The sequence below is a fragment of the Onychostoma macrolepis genome, chromosome 06 (genome assembly GCF_012432095.1).
Source record: "Onychostoma macrolepis isolate SWU-2019 chromosome 06, ASM1243209v1, whole genome shotgun sequence".
In the NCBI taxonomy this organism is placed as follows: Eukaryota; Metazoa; Chordata; class Actinopteri; order Cypriniformes; family Cyprinidae; genus Onychostoma; species Onychostoma macrolepis.
In genome coordinates this window covers 32083693-32096251 of record NC_081160.1, presented here as the reverse complement: position 1 = coordinate 32096251, position 12559 = coordinate 32083693, and the positions used below count along the sequence as shown (strand labels likewise).

At 32.9% G+C, this 12559-nt stretch overlaps 1 protein-coding gene across 1 annotated transcript in view; it reads right to left on the bottom strand.

Annotated features, from left to right (window-relative positions):
• Nucleotides 1-12559, bottom strand: part of snta1 (syntrophin, alpha 1) — a 38540-nt gene continuing 25981 nt past the window's right edge. Inside the window, exons 3-8 of the mRNA XM_058778733.1 lie at nt 9759-9942; nt 8652-8841; nt 7943-8064; nt 6620-6816; nt 3547-3734; nt 1-2564 (exon numbers count right to left, since the gene is read on the bottom strand). Of these exons, the coding sequence (XP_058634716.1) occupies nt 2472-2564; nt 3547-3734; nt 6620-6816; nt 7943-8064; nt 8652-8841; nt 9759-9942 (974 nt within the window). The 3' untranslated portion in view covers nt 1-2471. The remainder of the gene's footprint in view (nt 2565-3546; nt 3735-6619; nt 6817-7942; nt 8065-8651; nt 8842-9758; nt 9943-12559) is intronic.

Genomic DNA, 12559 nt, shown 5'->3' with positions numbered 1-12559 from the left:
TCTAAAATGTTTTATTTATTTACTGGGGAAATAGTTTTTGAATTGTCTTTAAAAATAACCTTTTCAAATTAAATTCAATTAACAAATTGCTCTGTTTCCTTATTTACACTGTCTGAACATCTCATTTTCTATTTGTAGAATGTTTTTCTAAAATGTTTTACGAGAAAACTCTTATTTTTGCCTGATGTGGGTGGAGGTTCATGCACTAAAAGCAGGAAAAGAGTGAAGCTTTGTTTCAGAGCGAGAAAACAACAACAGTCGTGAGCGTCGGACACAAATGACATCTCATTGGTTTTATTTCTCCTAGCAAATCATCTAAGACACAGCTAACTCATGACTCAGCCGGCTGATGGACTGTGTTTGTATGTGTTTTATTGGGCTTTTCAGTCATGTTTTTGACCATATATGAGTGAAAGCCATGCCTCTCGGCCCCGGGCCCCAGGAAATGACCCCATAAAACTCAAGTCAACAGTTATATTTATTGCAATTTTATATACAAACAACCCTAAAAGGCACTCTTTTGTTTAAATATATAATATGATTTTCCATCCGATAGCTAACATAGTTTGACTACAGTTTAGTTTGAATTATAATATATTAAAATTTAGTAGAGTTTAAAAAAGGCCACATGAAGGAGCTGTAAAAGTCCCTCTCCGAGCAGAAAACACTTGCATATCGCCGTCACCACATAGCTGGAGCAGAAGAACTCAAACAGCAAGGTAAAAATGTGAGGAATACAGCTGAGCGCCATCATTACTCACACAAATCAATCAGAAGGAGGTAAAAAACAAAGAAAAATAACAAAACAAGATGATATTGCATAAAAGACGCTGTGTTTACAATGCATCGCTGCATACTGCCTGCTGTTTTAAACAGTGTGCAACAATAAACATGTTTATTTCAGCACGCAGCATCTGCGTATCCCAGAAGATATTATGAATTTTTAATGCAAGCATGTGTAAAAATGTCACTTTTAGGCATCTCAACAAATGATGATTCAATATCACAACTGATGTTATTTTCAGTGCATTTATCTGGATACGGAAGATCGAGTGCATTGCATTGTGGGATAGAGTATTCAGCGCAGTGCGCTCTGGTTTAAAGTAATTATTAAAAAGTATTAAAAATTAATTCAACACTGAAAATCATCAAGTTTATTGATTTAACTATATAATTTAATTTATTTTCATTTTATTTATTTGAATTTGAATCACATTTATTTTTTAAAAGGACTATTTCATGCTTGTTTTTAGGCTTAAGTTAACATCAACACTGACAAATGCAGTATGCAGTATGTTAGTATGTCATTGTAAACACAGCCAGAGATCAGCTCACACTGCTTGTAATGCTCATTATGCCCATTAGAGGTCAGTATAACACAGTTATTTCAAATCAACTCAATCCACAGACTGAATTACAAGGGGTTTTCAGCTCAAGCTACTTTTAGTGAAGGTTTGTCCAATTCTAAATCTGACTTCTGAGTTTTATTTGTAGTTTTGGCTCGTAAAAGAAAAGAGAAAGAGATCTAACCATATTTCCCTTACAAAAACCATACGCCATATAGTATATTAATATGGCAATTGTAAAGTACTACGGTACATTTCGTAAGGGTTTGGCCGGTTGATTCTCTCTCTTCACAGATGCATAGATTCATAACAGATATTCTGGAAGACGACGTGTCTTAAAAGGTTATAGTTAAGAGTCAGAAGGAAGTCAAATTAGAAATAACCATTATTTCTGAGATTTTACTTCTCAAACGCTCTCAGCTGCCAAACGTTAAGCCCTTTTCACAATCAGAGCAGCTGCGTTTTTCACAGTCTCTGTTCCAAAACCTAGTGAGCTGCCTTCTTAGACAGCACTTTTAAAGGCATCGTAGGAAGGCTGCCGGGAACATTTGAATACAGCATCACAAGTATGCTTTCTGTTAAAGGCAATCCCAGAATGCACTGCAACAAGCTTGGGGAAAATCAAGATAAATAATTGTAATAATTAAAAGTAACTAAATTTATTATTTTTAATTTTATTTTATTATTTTGAAATGTATTTATTTTATTTTTATTGTATTATTTTATTATTTTTTATTTTATTATAATGGACTATTTTATGCATATTTTTACACTTACTATTGCAGCATTATCTTAGCAAACATGAGTGTCTCAAATGCTCCCTCAGTAGACAGCTGCCTATGTAGGTTCTGGAACAGAGTTTAATCTCTTGTTTTGTTTCTGTTGCTGCTCTTATAGCGTATGATTATGTGATTATGTTTTAAACATTCATAAAGTTTATCTGAGATACAAACCAATAAAATGATAACGAATAAAAGGTCAGCGTTATGAGGAACACATAGTGAAATCATCAGTGAATGGCTGATAGTCTGTGATGGAAGATTTGGCTTGATGTCCAGTGGTCCACCGGTCACTTCCGTCGTCATGGCGTTTGTCCTGTGGAGGCGGCGTCTCCGAGCACCGTCGTCATGCCAACAGCCCTAGTCGCTTGACCTTGGCTGACAGGAAAGAGTGAATGATGAAGACGATGGTTTTAGGGCAGGAGTGAAGGTCCAGTTGCTGAAATAAAAAAATTAAAACTCACATGAGATCTCATTAATATCGCAAATGTTTCTCTTAGATGCCACTGAGAGCAAATTTTGCATATTTGTTGAAGTCTCCAACTTCTCAGACTAACATTTTTGTTTATATTAAACCTAAACTAAACATAAATTAGAAAATATATTAATGCACATTTTATATATATATATAAAAAAAAGGGAATAAACTGATGTTGGTTTATTTGAAGCACTCAAATTACTAACTGGAAATGAATAAATACAAAATTATAATTACTTAAAAATTCTAATAAAAATGACAAAAGCACAAAATTTTATAAAAATTAAAACAAAAACTGAAAATTTTAAAATAAAGTTTGTAACAGTATTAAATTGTGCAACAAACATTTCAAATGTTTACATGTTTAAATCAAATAAAAACTAAAACTATACACTCGAACCTAAATTAAACATAAATTAGAAAATTACTCCATCTAAATTCTATATTAAAAAAATGGAAATAATCTGACATAAATTTGAGTTGAAGCACTATAATTACTAACTGGAAATAAAGTAGCTATTTAGCAAATAGTTACATTAAAAAACTTAAACTTAAAATAAAACAAAACAATTTTATTTGTAACATTAACAAAAATCTCAAACTTGACCTCATTATGTGCATGTTCAAAAAGAAAGAAAAATCTATTTGCAAAGACTATTTGCTAAAGTCTCCAACTTCTCAGGTGTTTGAAAACGTGAGAAATCGACCTCAGTAACCTGACATGTGTCTTCTCTGTTTCAGAAGAGATCTCATCCTCGTCTCAAACTGGCCAAGAGATCAGCGATCTCAACACAAACTCAAACATTTCTTATTAAATTCCTAGAAATGTGAGCATCAGAAAGCGGAGTAACAACAGTTTCTTCTACTAAAGAGCTTCTTGAATTCACAACAAATCAGGGTAAACCTGAAAGAAAGTAAAGCGAGTGCATGGGTCGTCTCTCACAATCTCGGCTTCTGGGCCTCCGAAGTCGAGGAACATCATGCGGACGCCGTCGTCTGAGGACATGCGCAGACGCTCGAAGGGCTGCTGGAGAAGGACGGTTCTCCTGACGCCAGCCTCCTCCGTGAACAGCAAGAAGCCTTTGTCTATGTGAACGCTCAACATACACGACTTCCCGTTCCAGCTGCACGCTGCACAAAACACAACACAGAGAGCACTTCTTCACTCATATAAAATAGAAGTATTAGATTAGAAAAACTTAAACAACGTAAGTTTAAGTTGAAGCATTAAAATTACTAATTGAAAAATAAATAACTAAAACTGAAATAAAAATGAATTAATCCTAAATTGTAATATTTGGAAAAAAAGACAAAAGCACATAATAAAATTACTATAAAAATTACTACTAAAATTAAAATAGAAACTAAAAATATGAAAAAGCAAATTCAACATTTATATCACTATAGATATTTTCATTTATTTGAATGACTTTGCATAGTATTGAATCCTTTAAATTAAATTAAATTAATTATAAATTAAATTATAATTTAAAGTAATTTTACTACTTTTAATTTTTATTTAGCACTAAACGAAATAAAAACTAAAACAAATTAGCATAAACAAAAACAACTAAAATTATTTAAAATGAATTCATATATATATATATATATATATATACTGTACATATATGTGTGTGTGTGTATTTATTGTATAATTCATATATATATATATATATATATATAAAAGTTATACAATATATAACACACATATATATATATATATATATATATATATATATATATATATATATATATATATATATCCATAATTAAATTCTAAAATGGAGATAAGAGCTATTAATAATATAATATAATATAATATAATATAATATAATATAATATAATATAATATAATATAATATAATATAATATAATATAATATAATATAATATAATATATATTAAACCTATGTTAAAATAATTAATAAAAATCACAAAAACACATAATAAAACTACTAAAACTTTAACAAAATTTTAAATAGAAATTAAAAATACGAAAATAAAATTTCAAAATACTAATGCAAACTATGATAGTATATAAATAACACTAAAATAATACTAATTTATATCAGAATATGACTCTCCGTGATAAACTCCAGTGTTTTGGCTTCAACGACTGTTTGTATCCTATTATCTTTAATTTTGGCAGGCTAAAAAAATCAGGTATGCATAAACAAATAAATAAAACACTGTCCATGTAATATTAGGTTAGTGGGCTATTCAACATTTATCATAAAAGCCTAAAGCACACTGGAGTGTAGCACATTATTGACCCAACAGAGGGCGAGACGAGCACATACAGTCTCACATCTGCCTAACGGTTACTCATTTATTCTCTTTCTGCTCTGGTGAGATGATGAAGACTGAGGAGTGATTGTTGACCTGTGGTGACCTCCTGCACGAGCTCGGCGGCGCTGTGGCAGCCCTCCACCAGCAGGTGCGTCCAGGTGGACAGATCTTTAGCCGTGTCCACTCTGAACAGATGCGTCTCCACTCCTTGTTTAGTGCCCAAACGCAGACCGAACGTCAGCTCAGAGTCGTGGACTGATGAAGTCTTACCCGGGCCAGAGTGAACCAGCCTGACGGAGACAGCAGCACACACAGCTCAGTGACTTACACATCTGCTTTAGAAACCAACAGATGTGGCAGTGAAATTTGATTTGATTGACAACCAGTCAGAACTGTTTACTATGATTACTACTGTCATGAACAGTTTTTTTATTACAATGACAAAACAACAACAAAAAACATGTACCAAATCTTTGCATTGCAGTATGGTAAATACTCTAAGAATGCATATATATGCATATATATATATATATATATATATATATATATATAAACACACACACACTCTTGGTATATCTACAGTAGCATACAATTTTTCTTCCAAAAATGAATGAATGAATCAATCAGTGAATCAATCAATCAATCTTACTAAATACACATTGTAGTATGATAAATGTGTGTGTATAAATAAAAATAAATATATAATTACAATTATAAAGTATAAATAAAAATAAAATGTATATATACCCATTCTTGGACTATTTAGCATATAATAGTGTTTTTCCCCAAAAATGAACAAATGAATGAATGAACGAACAAATAAACAAACAAACAAACAAACAATGTATATATACCCATTCTTGGATATTTTTTCTTTCATAAGTAAATAAATACTTTTTGCTATCAGTTTAATTGTTCATTAAACATTTTTAAAAGGTTCCTACACTTTCTGCTTAACAAATTCCTATGATATTATACTTATTATACTCACAAAGTGAAAACTGATATGAAAATCAAGCATATCAAGACACATTTATATCACTATAGATATTTTTCATGACTTTTATAGCCTACGATAACTTTTTGTAAATTCTCAGAATTTTCTAGATTTTCATGACCATGGATAATATAATATAATATAATATAATATATAATATAATATAATATAATATAATATAATATAATATAATATAATATAATATAATATAATATAATATAATATAATATAATATAATATAATATAATATATATTAAACCTATGTTAAAATAATTAATAAAAATCACAAAACACATAATAAAACTACTAAAACTTTAACAAAATTTTAAATAGAAATTAAAAATACGAAAATAAAATTTCAAAATACTAATGCAAACTATGATAGTATATAAATAACACTAAAATAATACTAATTTATATCAGAATATGACTCTCCGTGATAAACTCCAGTGTTTTGGCTTCAACGACTGTTTGTATCCTATTATCTTTAATTTTGGCAGGCTAAAAAATCAGGTATGCATAAACAAATAAATAAAACACTGTCCATGTAATATTAGGTTAGTGGGCTATTCAACATTTATCATAAAGCCTAAAGCACACTGGAGTGTAGCACATTATTGACCCAACAGAGGGCGAGACGAGCACATACAGTCTCACATCTGCCTAACGGTTACTCATTTATTCTCTTTCTGCTCTGGTGAGATGATGAAGACTGAGGAGTGATTGTTGACCTGTGGTGACCTCCTGCACGAGCTCGGCGGCGCTGTGGCAGCCCTCCACCAGCAGGTGCGTCCAGGTGGACAGATCTTTAGCCGTGTCCACTCTGAACAGATGCGTCTCCACTCCTTGTTTAGTGCCCAAACGCAGACCGAACGTCAGCTCAGAGTCGTGGACTGATGAAGTCTTACCCGGGCCAGAGTGAACCAGCCTGACGGAGACAGCAGCACACACAGCTCAGTGACTTACACATCTGCTTTAGAAACCAACAGATGTGGCAGTGAAATTTGATTTGATTGACAACCAGTCAGAACTGTTTACTATGATTACTACTGTCATGAACAGTTTTTTATTACAATGACAAAACAACAACAAAAACATGTACCAAATCTTTGCATTGCAGTATGGTAAATACTCTAAGAATGCATATATATGCATATATATATATATATATATATATATATATATAAACACACACACACTCTTGGTATATCTACAGTAGCATACAATTTTTCTTCCAAAATGAATGAATGAATCAATCAGTGAATCAATCAATCAATCTTACTAAATACACATTGTAGTATGATAAATGTGTGTGTATAAATAAAAATAAATATATAATTACAATTATAAAGTATAAATAAAAATAAAATGTATATATACCCATTCTTGGACTATTTAGCATATAATAGTGTTTTTCCCCAAAATGAACAAATGAATGAATGAACGAACAAATAAACAAACAAACAAACAAACAATGTATATATACCCATTCTTGGATATTTTTTCTTTCATAAGTAAATAAATACTTTTTGCTATCAGTTTAATTGTTCATTAAACATTTTTAAAAGGTTCCTACACTTTCTGCTTAACAAATTCCTATGATATTATACTTATTATACTCACAAAGTGAAAACTGATATGAAAATCAAGCATATCAAGACACATTTATATCACTATAGATATTTTTCATGACTTTTATAGCCTCGATAACTTTTTGTAAATTCTCAGAATTTTCTAGATTTTCATGACCATGGATAATATAATATAATATAATATAATATAATATAATATAATATAATATAATATAATATAATATGATATAATATAATATAATATAATATAATATAATATAATATAATATAATATAATTAATATAATATAATATAATATAATATAATATAATATAATATAATATAATATAATATAATGTAATATAATATTTGTAAAATTACAGAAAAATATATTATATAAAATAATAAAATAAATATATGAAATAATATTTGTGAACTCTTCGAGTGTGGTGTGTGTGTGTGTGTGTGTGTGTGTGTTTGTACCTGGTGGTAATTAACGGATAGCTCTTGTCTGGGCTGTTGAACGTCTCTTTGCTGTCGGGTAGAGATGTGTACAGCAGCAGATCTCTGTCTGTCAACACTGCCAGGATCGGCCGCTCTGAGCCCTGCCATCACACACACACACACACAAAACACATAAACACACACACACACACACGTTTGTTTTTGTGAAAAGTGGGGACATCCCATAGGCGTAATGGTTTTTATACTGTACAAACTGTATGTGCTATTGTCCTACACCAACCCTACACCTAAACCTACCCCTTACAGACACACACACACACACCAACCCTACACCTAAACCTATCCCTTACAGACACACACACACACACACACCAACCCTACACCTAAACCTATCCCTTACAGACACACACACACACACACACACACACACACCAACCCTACACCTAAACCTACCCCTTACAGGAGACTTTGTGCTATTTCAGATTTTCAATACACTCCATTCTGTGTGATTTATAAGCGTTTTGAAAAGTGGGGACATGGAGTAATGTCCTGAAAAGTCACCTTCTCCTTGTAATACCCTTGTTTATGTCCTCATTTGTCACAAAAAAGCGTGCACACATACACACACACACACATAAACACACACGTAAACACACACATAAACACACACACACACACACACACACACATGCTGCATCGTCTCGTCTCAGGTGTGTGTGTGTCTCACCTGCTCGATGATCCAGCCGATGTGTGTGACGTCCAGACTGGGCTGCAGGTCTTTGAGCTCAGCTTTGGCGCTGCTCAGTAACGCTGTGCTGCCGGTCTGGATGGCGTTATACCAGGCCTGAGCCATGGCATGATCTTTAGCCCGCAGAAACACACACTTCTTCCTGTCTGACGACACCACCTCAAAATACCTCCAGAGACAGAAGAGCAGACTCTCACTATGACCTCTCGTGACATAATGCCTTATATTTACATCATAATCATAATACTATAATAACAGTTATAAACAACTCTTCTGCTGACTAATACAGTTCATTAGTCAAACTGTAGGCTCTTTTACGATGCAATAATGTTGAATGTGCTGACAGGCGTTTCATCCAATCAGAATACTGAGTCAGAGACTTGATTCATTTTGTTATAGCTAAACTTAAATATAAAAATATTCTATATTATATTATATAAAGTTTGGTGTCACTAGGAATATTGAGTTGAAGGCAAACAGTATAATATAAAATACTTTTGATGTGGCTTTAAATATTGAACAATATTAAAAATTTAATTAAATTAAAATATTATAAAGCTTGGGGTCACTAAGAATATTGAGTTGAGGCCATGTTATGGCTTTAAATAATGGGCAATATTAAATATGATATGATATGATATGATATGATATGATATGATATGATATGATATGATATGATATGATATGAATCACAGAAATAAATTGCATTTTAACATACTGTATATTCGCATAGAAAACAGCTAATTTAAATTGCAATAATATTTCAGTTTTTACTGTATTTTTGAGCAAATCAATGCAGCCTTGGTGAGCAGAAGAGACTTTAAAAAACATTAGAAAATCCTACTGACCCCAAACCTTTGATTGGAAGAATATAATATAAAGTTTTATTATTATAAATCTATATAAATGTGTCTATTTGTTTTTTCAGTGCGTCAATGCACACTAAAGCTGTATAAAAATTAAACAGGTTTTGTAACCTGACATAGAAAGTGTTTAATGTTTGAATTAGAAAAGCTGGAGTAAATCCTGATCTTCCAATATCAGCCTAATCAGATACAGATCTAAACACCACAGGTGTGTTTGTACCTGTCCTCTGTGTCCGGCGGACACTGTTTGCGTGTCACATGGCACATTCGGAGCGAGATGGTCCTGGTCTCTTTCAGAGCGGGGTCTGTCTGTTTCTGCGGGGTGGCTGGAGGAGAATCCAACACCGGGGGTCCCGTCGTTGATCCGCCCTTAAAAAATGCCGACATCTCCTTAATATACTTCACTACAGAGAGGAAAAGAAACAAGAGATGGGCATTATTCAAACTGCTAATTTAAAGTGTTGCTGTCATGGTGAAATACGGCTCAGCACAGGTCTCTTTACTACCGTCCTGATCAACAAACTCTAGTTATGATTAGATTGGAACACTAGCATACTGTTTACTACACACTACACAGAAAACACTGAATACTGGCTGATGTTTTGCAAGAATAGTATGTGAAACAGTTTCATGCATCATACAACAACAAACATTTCAAATAATAAAACATACAAACAATATAAAATACAATTTATAAAAAATACAAATGATAAAAATAGATTTGTTTGTATCTTTAAACATTTTTTTATATTTAAAATAAAACATACAAACAATATAAAATACAATTTATAAAAATACAAATGATAAAAACAGATTTTATTTGTATTTTTAAACATTTTTTTTAAATTTCAAATAAAAAAATACAAATAATATAAAATACAATTTATAAAAATACAAATAATAAAATAGATTTTTTTGTATTTTTAAATATTTTTAATTTCAAATAAAAATACAAACAATTTAAAATACAATTTATAAAAATACAAATATAATTTTGTATTTTAATACAAATATATGAATAAAGTAAAATATTACGAATGCAAAAATACAAATGTAAAACGCATTAGTTCACAGATATTCTATGCATACTGTTCACAGCATGTATGCTTCAAAAATACACTGAACAAAATTATAAACGCAACACTTTTGTTTTTGCCCCCATTTTTCATGAGCTGAACTCAAAGATCTAAGACTTTTTCTATGTACACAAAAGGCCTATTTCTCTCAAATATTGTTCACAAATTTGTCTAAATCTGTGTTAGTGAGCACATCTCCTTTGCCGAGATTATCCATCCACCTCACAGGTGCGGCATATCAAGATGCTGATTAGACAGCATGATTATTGCACAGGTGTGCCTTAGGCTGGCCACAATAAAAGGCCACTCTAAAATGTGAAGTTTTATCACACAGCACAATGCCACAGATGTTGCAAGTTTTGAGGGAGCATGCAGTTGGCATGCTGACTGCAGGAATGTCCACCAGAGCTGTTGCCCGTGAATTCAAAGTGCCCGTCTTCAAAGGCGTTTCAGAGAATTTGGCAGTGCATCCAACCGGCCTCACAACCGCAGACCACGTGTAACCACACCAGCCCAGGACCTCCACATCCAGCATCTTCACCTCCAAGATCGTCTGAGATCAGCCACCCGGACAGCTGCTGCAACAATCGGTTTGCATAACCAAATAATTTCTGCATTTCCTCTTGGAGAGGTGTTCTCTTCAAGGATGAATCCCGGTTTTCACTGTACAGGGCAGATGGCAGACAGCTTGTATGGCGTCATATGGGTGAGCGGTTCGCTGATGTCAGCGTTGTGGATCGAGTGGCCCATGGTGGCGGTGGGGTTATGGTATGGGCAGGAGTATGTTATGGACAACAAACACAGGTGCATTTTATTGATGGTACTGTATTTTGAATGCACAGAGATACCGTGACGAGATTCTGAGGCCCATTGTTGTGCCATTCATCCACGACCATCACCTCATGTTGCAGCATGATAATGCACGGCCCCATGTTGCAAGGATCTGTACAAAATATTTTTTTTGATGGCCTTTTATTGTGGCCAGCCTAAGGCACACCTGTGCAATAATCATGCTGTCTAATCAGCATCTTGATATGCCACACCTGTGAGGTGGATGGAGTATCTCGGCAAAGGAGAAGTGCTCACTAACACAGATTTAGACAGATTTGTGATTTTTGAGAAAAAAAGGCCTTTTGTGTACATAGAAAAAGGCTTAGATTTCTGAGTTCAGCTCATGAAAAATGGGGGCAAAAACAAAAGTGTTGCGTTTATAATTTTGTTCAGTGTAGTATGAGTAGTACTGTATGCTATTTTGAACACAGCCATAGACTCAATTTGTGGGCACAACCCACTAAACTCAGAAATCTTGTTGATTTAAGTTGAACGGCTATAAAAGGAGAAAAAAAACTACCAATAAAGCAGCTGCAGATGAAAGTGGAAGAAGTTCCATAGAAGTTCACAACCAAAAATAAAACATTTCCATTAGGAAACTATTACTCAGTGCTGAAGTCCAGTGCGTTTGCACAGTTTAGACAAACCGATGGCAGATTCTGACGCTTTATTTCTACTGACTTCACATGAACTGAAAAGGACAATGCATGATGTATGCATGCTGCCAGAAATAAGCTTCCACATCCGTGTTTGAGGTTAATAAAACACTTAAGTTGAACGCTGAATATTTCAGCTGATTTTAAAATGGCCACATATTCACACTGTTGTCAAAACTACAATGTAACATGCATAGAAAAAAGTAAATATCCAAATACTGTCACATTTCTTCCCCCATTTTATTCAAAAACTACAGCCTTCTGACCTTCAGAGGTTGAAAATAAGAGGCTGAGGTTAGTCGTTTAATAAAATTTGGAGATAAAATGTCACAGCGGTTTAATACAATTCAAAGGTCAAAACACTTTAGTTTATAAAATTTAAAGGTCAAAACAACAGCTGCTGAATAAAATTAGAGCAATGTCCTGCATTACATGCTACTGAACTACACTCAAGATAT